At 59.2% G+C, this 11,235-nt stretch overlaps 1 protein-coding gene across 1 annotated transcript; it reads left to right on the top strand.

The window, feature by feature from the left end:
- The first annotated feature begins 4,380 nt into the window (after positions 1 to 4,380).
- On the top strand, positions 4,381 to 6,291 carry NAIF1 (nuclear apoptosis inducing factor 1). Its single transcript, XM_032200028.1, has 2 exons — positions 4,381 to 4,964; positions 5,558 to 6,291. The coding sequence occupies exons 1-2, from the start codon at positions 4,436 to 4,438 to the stop codon at positions 6,019 to 6,021; spliced, it is 993 nt and encodes a 330-aa protein (XP_032055919.1). The 5' UTR covers positions 4,381 to 4,435; the 3' UTR covers positions 6,022 to 6,291.
- The last annotated feature ends 4,944 nt before the right edge of the window (positions 6,292 to 11,235 follow it).

Here is an 11,235-nt window from a genome sequence, read left to right as displayed (position 1 = left end):
GCAGCAGGCACCCCGTTCCTGGCTGATTTAACACACGCCACCCCCAAACCTCTGGAGGTATTTAAGGTGTCATTACCACGAGGTGAAACCGCTCTCAGACCGGCTCAGGGCATCTCCACTTGTTCTCTTAGCCAGAAGAGGCGGCTGAGAGGCCAGCAGCTGGGACCTCAGCCCGTAACACGGCCTCACTCCTGTGCCTGTGACCCTGCGGGGCTCAGCCCCTCCGAGGGGTTACAGAGCCCTGGCCACAAGCTCCTCAACCACCCTGGCAGGGTCTGAGATGCACAGACCATGAAGGTGTTGGACCTGAGAGCACACAGCTCGGGGGGAGATTTCAGCCCGGATTACCAAACACCACCTGAGCTTTGATTTTTATTTTTTTTTTTTTAAATCAAACTGCTGTAGCGCAATAAAAGCTCGGGTTATCTGCCTCCAGAGAGCTGCCAGAGGGAAGCAGGTGAGGGCACGGCACAGAAAGTCCCTGCTGCCTCCACCCCATACAGCTGCTGAGGGTTTTAGGACATTACAGACAGCGTGATACGGAGTGGTCAAGTCTTGGAGAGTAAAATAGTTGCAGAAATAAGGAGTCTAACAGAAATATCAAATAAAGGCGTGAGAGATGATACAGTACTGATCAGAAATAAGATTTAACCTTTACAAAATCGCAGTAACACAAGGCGTTTCTCAGTCCATCCATCGGAGTCCAAGTGCACAGAGCAGGGGCACTGCATTTGTTCCCTGCCAGCTGGAGGAGCCCAGGAGCCAGCCCCCAGAGCAAAGCCCTCAGAGCTGCCTGACAGGAACCAAACCCCGCAGCAGCAGGGTTATGCCCCTCCAGGACACCTGAAACCAGGACTTGTGGGGGAGTTTGGACAGCGCCTGGAGAGCAGAGAAGGGACAGCAGGCAGAGAAAGGCAGCAGAAGGACTGGGGCAGAGCTGGGGCGGCTTCCTTTGGGAAGGTGAGAGCGAGGCACAAAGGTGAGGCTGGGAGAAACAAGGATATCAGAGAGGCCAAATCCCATCAGTTTTTAGCAACACGCCGTCTCCAGACACAGAGCAGGAGGCACAGTGCTGGCTGCACGACCCCTACTCCCATTGAACACATTTTCAGTTCTAAAAACCCACACAAACGTCTTCAGGAGGGCAGTCAGAGAGCAGTAAGAACATGAACTGCTCCCGAGGCAGGTTCGTGCTCCCTGCAGGGGAGATGAGCAGGGAGATGAGCAATGCTTTACAGCAGTTTGCCCGCTCGGGCAGTGAGGTGTGCGCGTTGCTTCCCGGCCCCAGCACAAACAAGCGTTTCTCTGGAAGCCTCACAGATCTGGCACGCGGTATTTGTCAAATGGCTTAAAGATAACAGCACAGCCTTAAAAAAAAAACATGGTTTACATAAGCAAATTCCACCCCAAAGGACATCTGGGTCCAAATTCTCTCCCTGCCGCCAAAGGCCACCCCAGAACAAAAGGCAGCAGCTTCCTGAACACGGCCCGGGGCTTTATCTGGGTGAGAACCGGGAGGCTGAGGGAGACAGAACATTGCTCCTTTGCTCTGAGTGCCAGCCCAGAGCGGGTGCTGCTGCCACCAGGACTCTTGGCCTGCTGACAGAGCTCAGCCACCCGCAGCTGGCACTGACCTGGCATCGCAGGGCTGGCGTTTGCCCCTGCTGTCCCTCAGGCACGGGGAGGGAGCTCCCCTATCGAATGTACTCCTGCATGGGAGGAGAAGTGAGAGGTACCCGAGGCCCTGAGCGAGTTACTGAGCACAAGCAGCCCGTGTGATTTGTGCTCAAACCCATCTCCAACACCACGTCTGCTCCATCGGAGGTTTTCATCCCAACCTTACACAGCCCTGACTGCGACGTGGCGGTAGTCACCCACATGACACTGTCACCCTGAGCCCGGCTGGGGAAGGCAAAGGAACGGCTTTTAATAGAACTCCCTGGGAAACAGGAAGTTTTTTAAAAAAAGCCACAGGGCGGAAGCTTTCCAGCCGGCTCTCACATGCCCAAGTGGAACCCAGAGCTCCGAACCCTGCGTTCAGCCCCTACCCGGAGCTCTCACACTGCTGCATGGGGGGCTCTGATACCCCCACCAGCTCTGTTTCTCTACCCAGCTGCTTCCTAAGGAGCAGGAGGGGAAGCAGAGGAGGCAAAGGGCCAAGGAACAGTCCCAATGGGTGAGGGCTTCAGCAGCAGCACCAGCAGCCAGGCAGCGCTCCCCTGGGGCAGGGCACTTCCAGACCCCACAAAATGTTCCCTCTCTGCTGGTTCTGCAGTGTGGCAAGCAAAGAAACGCTCTGCTGGAAAGCAGAATGGCATTTGGGTTCGTGGTGCATCCTCCCAGCCTGGAAAGTGTCAGGCTGGATGGAGCAAAGTCCCCAGGAGGAGAAGGCAATGCGAACCAAGAGCAGCACACAGGCACAGAACATTCTGGGGCACTGCCTCCTGCCAGCCCCCAGGGCTCCAGCCCCACGGGCAGCAGGCCGGCATGCCACAGGGTATGCACGGCTGATTTATGGGATGTGATGGGGGGCGATTGGGTTTCAGCACTGAAGCAAATTGCCACGGCATGGCAATTTCAGAAGCAGCAGCAGGAAATCACCCCCAGGATCCTCATGCTGCCCGAGAGTTATCGCGCTCTGCAGCAGCAAGGTGCCAACTGGAAAGGGACAACACCTAAAAGGTGGGGGATCACGGGTAGAAGGGAGCCAGCAGCTTCGGGAAGGGTGGATGCAGGCGGTCAGGGCAAGCAAAGGGGTCGCTGCTCCCAGGGCAGGGAGGGCGCAGGAGCCATCGTTTCAGTTTTCTTCTCTGCCTCAGAAGCTCCCTGCCGGTCACAGCCCGGCTGCAGCCCTTCCCCTCCCTGGAGTCACCCCGGGACACGCAGCGCTTTTATGGCCCTGCACCCATAACATGGGCTGAGCTGCGTGTGCCCCGATAAGCTCCTTCCTGACTCACGGGGACCTCAACCCCGCTGAGTGCTACAGACCAGGGGCCGTGTCCCTACAGCTGGCACCGGGGCTCCGCCGTAGGCAGCCCCGGGAGCTGGGTGCCCGCAGCAGGGGGCAGCTCCCGATGCCCAGCACCCAGCGGGGAGCTTTGTAGGGTTCGTGTGCCAACGGCACGGCCCCAGAAACCTTCCTGCCTACGCTCTGAGCCCCTGAAGGCAAAAAGGAAAAAAAAAAAAAGAAGAAAAAAAAATCCTGACATGGGATTACCGAGCACAAACCGGGCCCGGCCGCTCCCCCCGGTGCCCCCCGCCCCCCGCTCACCAGCAGGTCCAGCTCGGTGCGGTGCAGCCCGAGGCGGCCCAGCCCCACGGCCAGGTCGTGGATGCAGAGGGCGCCGTCGCGGTTCACGTCCAGCTTCTGGAACAGGGCCCGGAGCCGCCGCTCCTGCTCCGAGGCCTCGCACAGCGCCCGCCCGCAGGGACCGGCACCGGGACCAGGACCGGAGCCGCCGCCACCACCACCAGCAGCACCGTCGGTCACGGAAGCGGTGCCGGAAGCGGCGGCGGCCCGCGGGGAGCCGCAGGGGCAGAGCACGCCGCTCACCACGGGGGACGCCAGCGAGCGCCGCGCCCCCGGCATCCTCCCGCCGCCCGCCCCGCCGCCAAATGGCGGCACTTCCGCCGCCGCCAGCCGCCGGCCGCTTCCGCCTTCGCGCCACGCGCCGCCGCCCCCACGTGACGCCCCCCCGCCGCCCAATGGCGGAGGTTCCCCGCGCTGACGTCGGGCCGGCACGCGCTGCCTCCCGGCTCGCGGCCAATCGGAGCGCGGCGCCGCGCGCGAGCCGGCGTGGGAGGGCTGAGCGAGCGCCTATTGGTTAAAACGCCGGGAGGGAGGCGGGGAAAAGCTGCGGATGCTCCAATCAAATCGCGAGCCCGGCATCCGTTTGATCTTGACGGACGTGGCGCGCACCCAGCAGCTTCCAGAGGGGGGTGGGCGCTGTGCGTTGATTGGCAGGGAAACAACCAATAGGATTAGAGCGGGGAAATTTAGGGGCGGGCCCGGCCTCACTCAGGCCCAATGCCATGAGGGAAGCGGGGAGGCGGGACCTCCCCGCCCCTCTTCTTGAGGGACAGCCCGAGCAACCAATAGCCGCGCGTCTCTCTCACGGGGGGGCGGGACCCCGCGGGTGACGAGCAGCCTTGCGGCCCAACCAGGCGCGGCGGGACGGGGGGGCTGATTCTGGAAGCCATTACGCCAGTGTCGCAGGGCGGAGGCCGTTGAGCGGGGCCCGCCGGCTGCCGGCGGTACGCAAATTGCGTACCGTTGGCGGTTGCTAAGGGCCGCGGCTGGGGGGGGGGGAGCAGGAAGGGGGCGCGCGGCCTCCACCGGGCCCTGAGGGGCCCCGGGCCCCCCTCCCCAGCCGGGGGGGGGCCGCGACCCCTCGAGGCGCCCCCGAAGCCCCTTCACGAGGCTCCCCTCGGGGCCATGGCGTCGCCGCCGGCCCCCCCGGCCAAGAAGCGCAAGATGAACTTCTCGGAGCGCGAGGTGGAGATCATCGTGGAGGAGCTGGAGCGCGGCAAGCACCTGCTGGTCAACCACTTCAACGCCGGCGTGCCGCTGGCCGCCAAGGCCGCCGCCTGGCACGACATCCTGCGGCGCGTCAACGCCGTGGCCACCTGCCGCCGGGAGCTGCCCGAGGTGAAGAAGAAGTGGTCGGACCTCAAGACCGAGGTGCGCCGCAAGGTGGCCCAGGTGCGGGCCGCCATGGAAGGCCAAGGCGGCGAAGGCCAAGGAGGAGGAGGAGGAGGAGGAGGAGGAGGAGGCGCGGCGGAGGGCGAGGAGGCGGCGGGAGGGGCGGCGGCCGCCCCCGTCATCCTCACGCCCATGCAGCAGCGCATCTGCAACCTGCTGGGGGAGGCCACCATCATCAGCCTGCCCGGCGGGGAGTGCGGCGCGGGGGACGGCGGCGAGATCCCCATCACCGCCGCGGCCGCCACCGTCACGCTGACGCAGAGTGAGTGCGGCGCCCGCACGAGGTGCGGTTGGAGGTCTTGTGGGGAGCCTCCCCATCCCCACCCCAAGTTACTCCGTAACGAAAAGCCCCGTTCCCAAAGCGCTGTAGGGGAGCGGCTCCAAGGTGTTCGTGTACTGGAAGTCAGCTTTGACAGCTGGGGTCGGCCTTAAGAGCAGGAATTGTGCGGTCCCCTTCTCTCAGAACAAAAGCAAAGGGAGAAATATCTCCAAGGCCGACTCCCTGGTGTGCCCCAAAGAGGAGCTGGCTGGTTGATAAGCGCCATTCTGGGCCTTTGCCCTTCCGTCAGTTGGTGAATGGTGCTTGGAAGGAGCCCGCTGAACTGCAGGTTGAAGCGGGATTTTGTCTAGGCAGACATAGCGTGCCCTGTTCCCTTGGACTTTAGCGTGTACACCCCAGAAGGAAGCCGAGATGAGGGTGGAGCAGCCTTAAATAGCTCATTTTGTGCACTCAGTGTTTGCTGTACGTTATCTCGGCGAACAGGCAGTGTTACAGTTACCTTCATTGAATAGTCCTGTAGATAAAACCACTCCTTTTGCCGCTGCTCCTTACCCCTTTCTGTCCTTTGTTCTCAGTTCCTGCGGAGACGACCTACCACAGCCTGGAGGATGGCGTCGTGGAGTACTGCACCACGGAAGCCCCCGCGACGGTTACGGCCGAGGCGCCCCTGGAGATGATGGCCCATCAGCACGAGGTGTCGGCCAAACCCCAGGAGCTGAAAAGCCGAATCGCCCTGAACTCAGCCAAGCTCCTGCAGGAGCAGCGAGTGACCAACTTGCACGTGAAGGAGATCGCCCAGCACCTGGAGCAGCAGAATGACTTGCTGCAGATGATCCGGCGCTCCCAGGAGGTGCAGGCGTGCGCGCAGGAGCGGCAGGCGCAGGCCATGGAAGGCACGCAGGCCGCGCTCAGCGCCCTCATCCAGGTCCTGCGCCCCATGATTAAGGACTTCCGTCGGTTTTTGCAGAGCAATACGCCCAGCCCTTCGGTGACTGCTGACCCCAGCCATGCCGGGCAGCAAGATGGCATTATCCAGTGAAAGATACGATGCTGGGACGTCTTTCTTGGAACACAAAACTGCCTCTGCTGCCGTTGGGCCCGGAGCGAGGGCTGCGAGCTCTTGTCGGTGTGAAATGGCCTCGCCTGGGAGGCTGGCCGAGCCCGGACAGCTTTCTTCTCCCCTAATCTTATGCTAAGCTGCCTTTTCAGACTCACCGTGCAGAGGGGTAGCCGGGTGTGTAATAAAGCAGGAATGTAACATTGGTTGCTTTAGTTCCTCAGAACAATAGATTTGTTTAAAAAAAACGTAGAAAAGACGATAATTATTTTTATATTTGTTTGAAAACCTCGCCTAAGTCTGATACCTCGCTTCCTCCCCCCCTACCTTTCTCTCTCTCACCTTTAGCTGCCTTGTAACAGGGAGAGCCTGGTTGTTGTATCACAGTGCTGAAGCTGCCAAGGTACAGTTACTGTAACTGGTGCATGGCCGTGGGTGATTTCCTGTCTCTTGCTGAAAGCATTTGCTGGAAACGTGGTGCCAGCGGCGCTTCAGCCCTCTTTCTGCACTGCGAGTGGTGGATGCTGCTCTGAGAGCACGAAATGCAGCCCACGCAGGCCAGCATCGAGCCTACATGCGGTTTAAATCCCACCCACGTCCCCTTAGGATATAAATGGGGTTAAAAGCGAGCGTTCACCTCGTGTTCTGTCTGTGTGCGGCCAGGAGATTGCACTTTCAACTCGGCAGAGATGAAAACGCCGCGCCTTGGTTAGCAGGCGCTGCCCTGGGCTGCGTGTCGGAGCACACACAGGTTTCACTCAGGTGGGCCTGCAGGCGAAGCTCCAGCTCTGCCTCGCCACGCTTGCTCTGTCACCTCCCTGATCCATTCATCCATCGAAGGGCCCAGACTAGAGGGCTTCAGCCATGCAGCGACTCCCAACCCTGAGGGGTTTGTCAGCCCCTCGTTTTAGCGAGGTTTGGAGCATGAATTGGGTCTGGTGGTGGTGTTTGTTCTGCATTTTTCAGAGCTGGAGGCAGTACAGCAGCTCTTTGTTAGCCTGCTAACAGTTATTTCAGCCGGGTTAGTTTCCTGGCTTTGACCAGGAGGCTGAGAAACGGCTGCGAGGCTCAGCTCAGCCCTTCCTACGGTTACACGGGGTTGGGCAGCGTTCGCAGCCGCTGTTCGTGAGGCGCTCAGGCTGCTGGGTTCAGTGTCACAGGGCACTAAATGAGATTTTAGACAGAGCTCCATGTGTACCTGCATGGAAACAAACTCCAAAACTAAAGAGAAGGAAGCAGAACTCTTTGCCCCATGCCTTGCAGAGCGTTTCACGTTTAATGGGCTTGGTGCTTGCCGGATGCTGCTTTTGAAACCGAACCTTTTCAGAGCTGGTATTTGCTTGCTGTTACGTCTCCTGTGGGGCTGAGAAGTGCTGAACAAAGACTGCCAAGGGAGTGAATTGGCACAACCAAACAAAACCTTTACCTGTGTTATGGTGAGGTGCCGAGGAGGTCCCCCTGGGAGGAGCAGGAGGCGAACAGGCTCCCGCTGCCCGCCCCGGTAGTGATCTGCTCTCATCTGCAAGTCTGAGGGCGGAGAAAAGAACAACGCAGCCCCAAGGCTTGGGCCCGGGGAGGACTCCTGACCCCCTGACACCGACAGCTCTGCGCTGAGTCAGGGCGGCATCAGCAGCGCCTTCCCACCTTGCCTGGCACCAGCCGTGTGAGTAACGCTCGCCTGACTCCTCTCAGACGCCGTGGAGTCAAATCAATTGCTCAACTGAAGGCTATTTTTAAAGCGAAAAGCTCTGCCCTGTGTGTTGTTTTACCTCGTTTGTGTAACGATCTCTCCTTTGCAAATATAAATTTTAATAAAAAAAAACACGTTTTTGGTAAACAGTTTGCAGTCCGTCGGCGTGCTGCGGGGCAAGGCGAGCTCGTGAAACCAAGTCAGCAGCACAGAGGGCTCAGTTAGAAACAGCCAAAGGCAGCTGTGAACAGCCAGGTGTCACGGTAGGTTTTTTTCCTCGTTTATGAACTTTGTGGCCTTGTATTTGCATAATTGTGCTCTTTTTTTTCCCCCAAATCACAGCTTTTACAGCCTAACCTCTCCACGTGTGACAGACTCCCGAGGGATACCGACCTCCCGGCTGCTCCAGCCCAAAAGGAGGGATGCGGTGCCAGCCTCCCGACTGAAACCAGCGCTCGTCCTGGCAGTGCGAAGCCCTCAAGGTGTCACTGTTCAGAGGAGTGAAGGTGCTGCCCTCGGAACCTCCCATTTTTCTGGTGTTTTCAGCATAAACACGGAGCTTAGTCAGGCCGGCAGCGTTCGGGAGCGAGTTCCGCGTGCGCATTTTTGTCTCATTAAAGAGCTGTAGCAAGGTTTTAAGTACAGGGTGAGCACCGTCATTAGGGGCTTGGCTCATTTCAAGGTCATCGGGCTCGGGGCGGGAGAGAAAACGTGTCCCTTACAGCCAAAACCAGGGGGGCCGGCCACACGGGGCGCTTACGGGGCAAACACACGCACGGTATGGCGCTGAACGGGGAATTTGTGCCCAAATCGGAACAAAAGCTAAGGGCAGCATCTCACAGAGGGCTGTTTGTACTCCTGTGCTGATCTTCTTGTACCAAGAGATTTGTGTGCAGCACCCAGAGCAGCGCAGGGCTGTGCTGTGCTGTGCCTCGGAGGGGAGGACGAGCAGCCGGCGGTGAGCGGCATCCTGCAGACCTCTCGCTGCTGGAGGAAGAAACGCTTGTGCTGGGGCAGGAGGCACACTGAGCAGCAAGTCCAGGCAGCGGCCGAGCTGCTTGTGGCACCACCGGGTGCTTCAGGAGCAAAAACCTGGTCGCGAGGCTCAGGCAGCGAGCGGCGTGCGCAGCTCAGGCACGGCCTTCCAGGAGATGGCACTGCGCAACGCGGCGATGCCGAGCTGCAGCCTGCAGCAGGGTTCTGGGTGCCGCAGGGATGGTCTCAGAAATCACCCGAGTCCTCCAGCCCTCTGGTGGGCCTGCTTCATCATCCTCTTACCGCTGGGTCTGCTCAGGTCGGAGAGCCCGCAGAGGCAGAAATTGAACGGGCAGAGCTCAGGGAGGAGGAACGCCGCTCGCCATGGAAAATTCGGGCTGCTTGGGAACGGGGACACGGGCTGTGATGCTGGGGCTCGCAGCGATGAGTTCACTGCAGCACCGAGAGTGGGCAGGCACATGATAAAAAATGCATGAATTCCTTCCTTATAACCAAAGGAACCGGTTTGAAGATTTTCTTTCCGAGGCCACACACGAATGTGTCAGCATCCCACGGGCACAGCGCGCTGAAATAGCTCCCTGCCAGCTCTGGGAGCCGATCCTGCAGACAGGCTGATATCATCCACACATCCACCCAACCTGCCTTGCCTCCTCCGACATGTTCTTAGTTTGTCGAGGCTGTTTTGGCAAAGCACTCTGCAGTTGGGTTGTTGGGTTGTGTGTGCTTTTTTTTTTTCTGTTGCCATCTGAGAAGTTATTGCCAACAGATATTGTCAACAGAAGCGTGGCCTGCTTAGCTCAGTATGGAAATTGAGGCGTTTCAGGTTCTTAGGGTTCCTGAAAGCCTCTGATGAGCAGCTTACACAGATGCCCAGCACAGCTTCCAGGCGAGTCAGCCCAAAGCCCCCACGGCCTGTAAACTGGGTTCGGGAGCCCCTGGTGCCATCCTGTGTGGGGCAGAAGCATGGCCCCAGCGGGGTGAGTTGCCTCTAGCTGGGATCCCGCACAAAAAGCTGCCGTGGCAGGGGAAAAGCACAGTCCCCTGGTTGTTCCTGCTGTGTTTGAGGCCCCTGCTTGCCGGGGCTGCAGGCAGAAGCCTGGATCAGCAGATGGGTTGTGGAGGTGCCGAGGGTGGCAGCGGGGATGCCAGCACAGGGAAGGCTCGGTAACTGCAGCACGCCCCGAGGCAAAGCAGGTTCCACTCTGAAGGTTTTAGGAGTGGCAAAGCAGCCCCGTGGCCTCCCAGCGAGAAGCGGAGAGCCCCGCCGCATGTTCCCAGGAAGCCGGGAGCAGATATGGGAACCAGCAAACACACCAAAGGCAGGCAGCTGGGTTTTCAGGTCTGGCCACGTGCCTGGGGAAAGGAATCCACCAGCTCCAGATTCCTGTGCTCCCTTTGTCTCCGGAGATAACAGGATAACAGGATCCCCGGACCCGGCGGGTCACAACCCCCCCAGCAGGTGTGTCCTCTGCGTGGCCAACAGGAAACCCAGCCTGGTGCAGAAAGTGAAACAGCTCCTGGCTTTTATGGTGATAAGCCCAGTTAAATATGGAACTAGCGAAAACCCCAAGCAGATCAAAGTCGAGCTCGCAGCCGGCTATTAAACTAAGCGGAGAAGATGCAAGCTTAGGACAACCGTACCCCAGGAAAACCTTACAGAATTGGGGAGGGGGGGTTCAGCATGCTGCAGGCAGGGCTGACACCGCCGCTGTGGGTCCTGCAGCCCCTGCCCTGCTTTGGGGGCTCCCCGAGCTCTGGGGAAGGCAGCTCCCAGCACGGCTCCGGGCAGCAGGTGCCTTTGCAGGTGCTTGGCCACCAGCAGCAAGAAGAATATTTATAGCAGAGAGCACCGTGTGGTATCTTTTTTGTAGTTTGGTTGGTTGGGGGGCGGGTGACAGGACTGGCAGCCCATTAGGGTATTACAGCAGAGCTTCCAGATGTAAGAGAGGAGAGCCATTACGTGTTTACGCTGTTGCAGCAACCCTGTGTAATTTAGTTTTCAAACTTTAATCATTTGGCTGCTGGGACAAATGGATTAGTCTGATGATGTTTTCCAGAGGAAGACGCTGATGATGTAGATTACAGGGCTTGATTTGCTCGTGTATCTGGGATTCCTCTGGGATACGAGGCAGGATCTGATGGCTCACCAAACGCATTATCTCACTTCACCTCGCTGAGCTGTGTCCCTTCTGAATTTATCTTGCCTCGTTTCTTCCCCGCTTCTTTATCCCGGTACCCTAGGTCGGGAGGGAGGAGGCAAGAAAAGCCGCCTCTGTTCCTGCTTGCCCCTTGGTCCCAAGACAAGCAGAGCCCGCAGATCCCAGCCCCTGGCTGGCACCTCTCCAGCAGCAGCAGAGGTGAGGCCCAGCATTAAGCAGAACACAAACCGATAAATTATTATCTCCAGCTGATACAATAATGCCCTGAACCAGCAAAAGTTGAGGAAGTGGTGGCAGCGCTGGGGAGAGTCATCAGGAAAGGCTCGGGGCAGGGAGAGCACGGGGTAAGGA

This window comes from Aythya fuligula, chromosome 19, assembly GCF_009819795.1.
Source record: "Aythya fuligula isolate bAytFul2 chromosome 19, bAytFul2.pri, whole genome shotgun sequence".
Classification (NCBI taxonomy): Eukaryota; Metazoa; Chordata; class Aves; order Anseriformes; family Anatidae; genus Aythya; species Aythya fuligula.
This window is presented reverse-complemented; position numbering and strand designations above follow the sequence as displayed.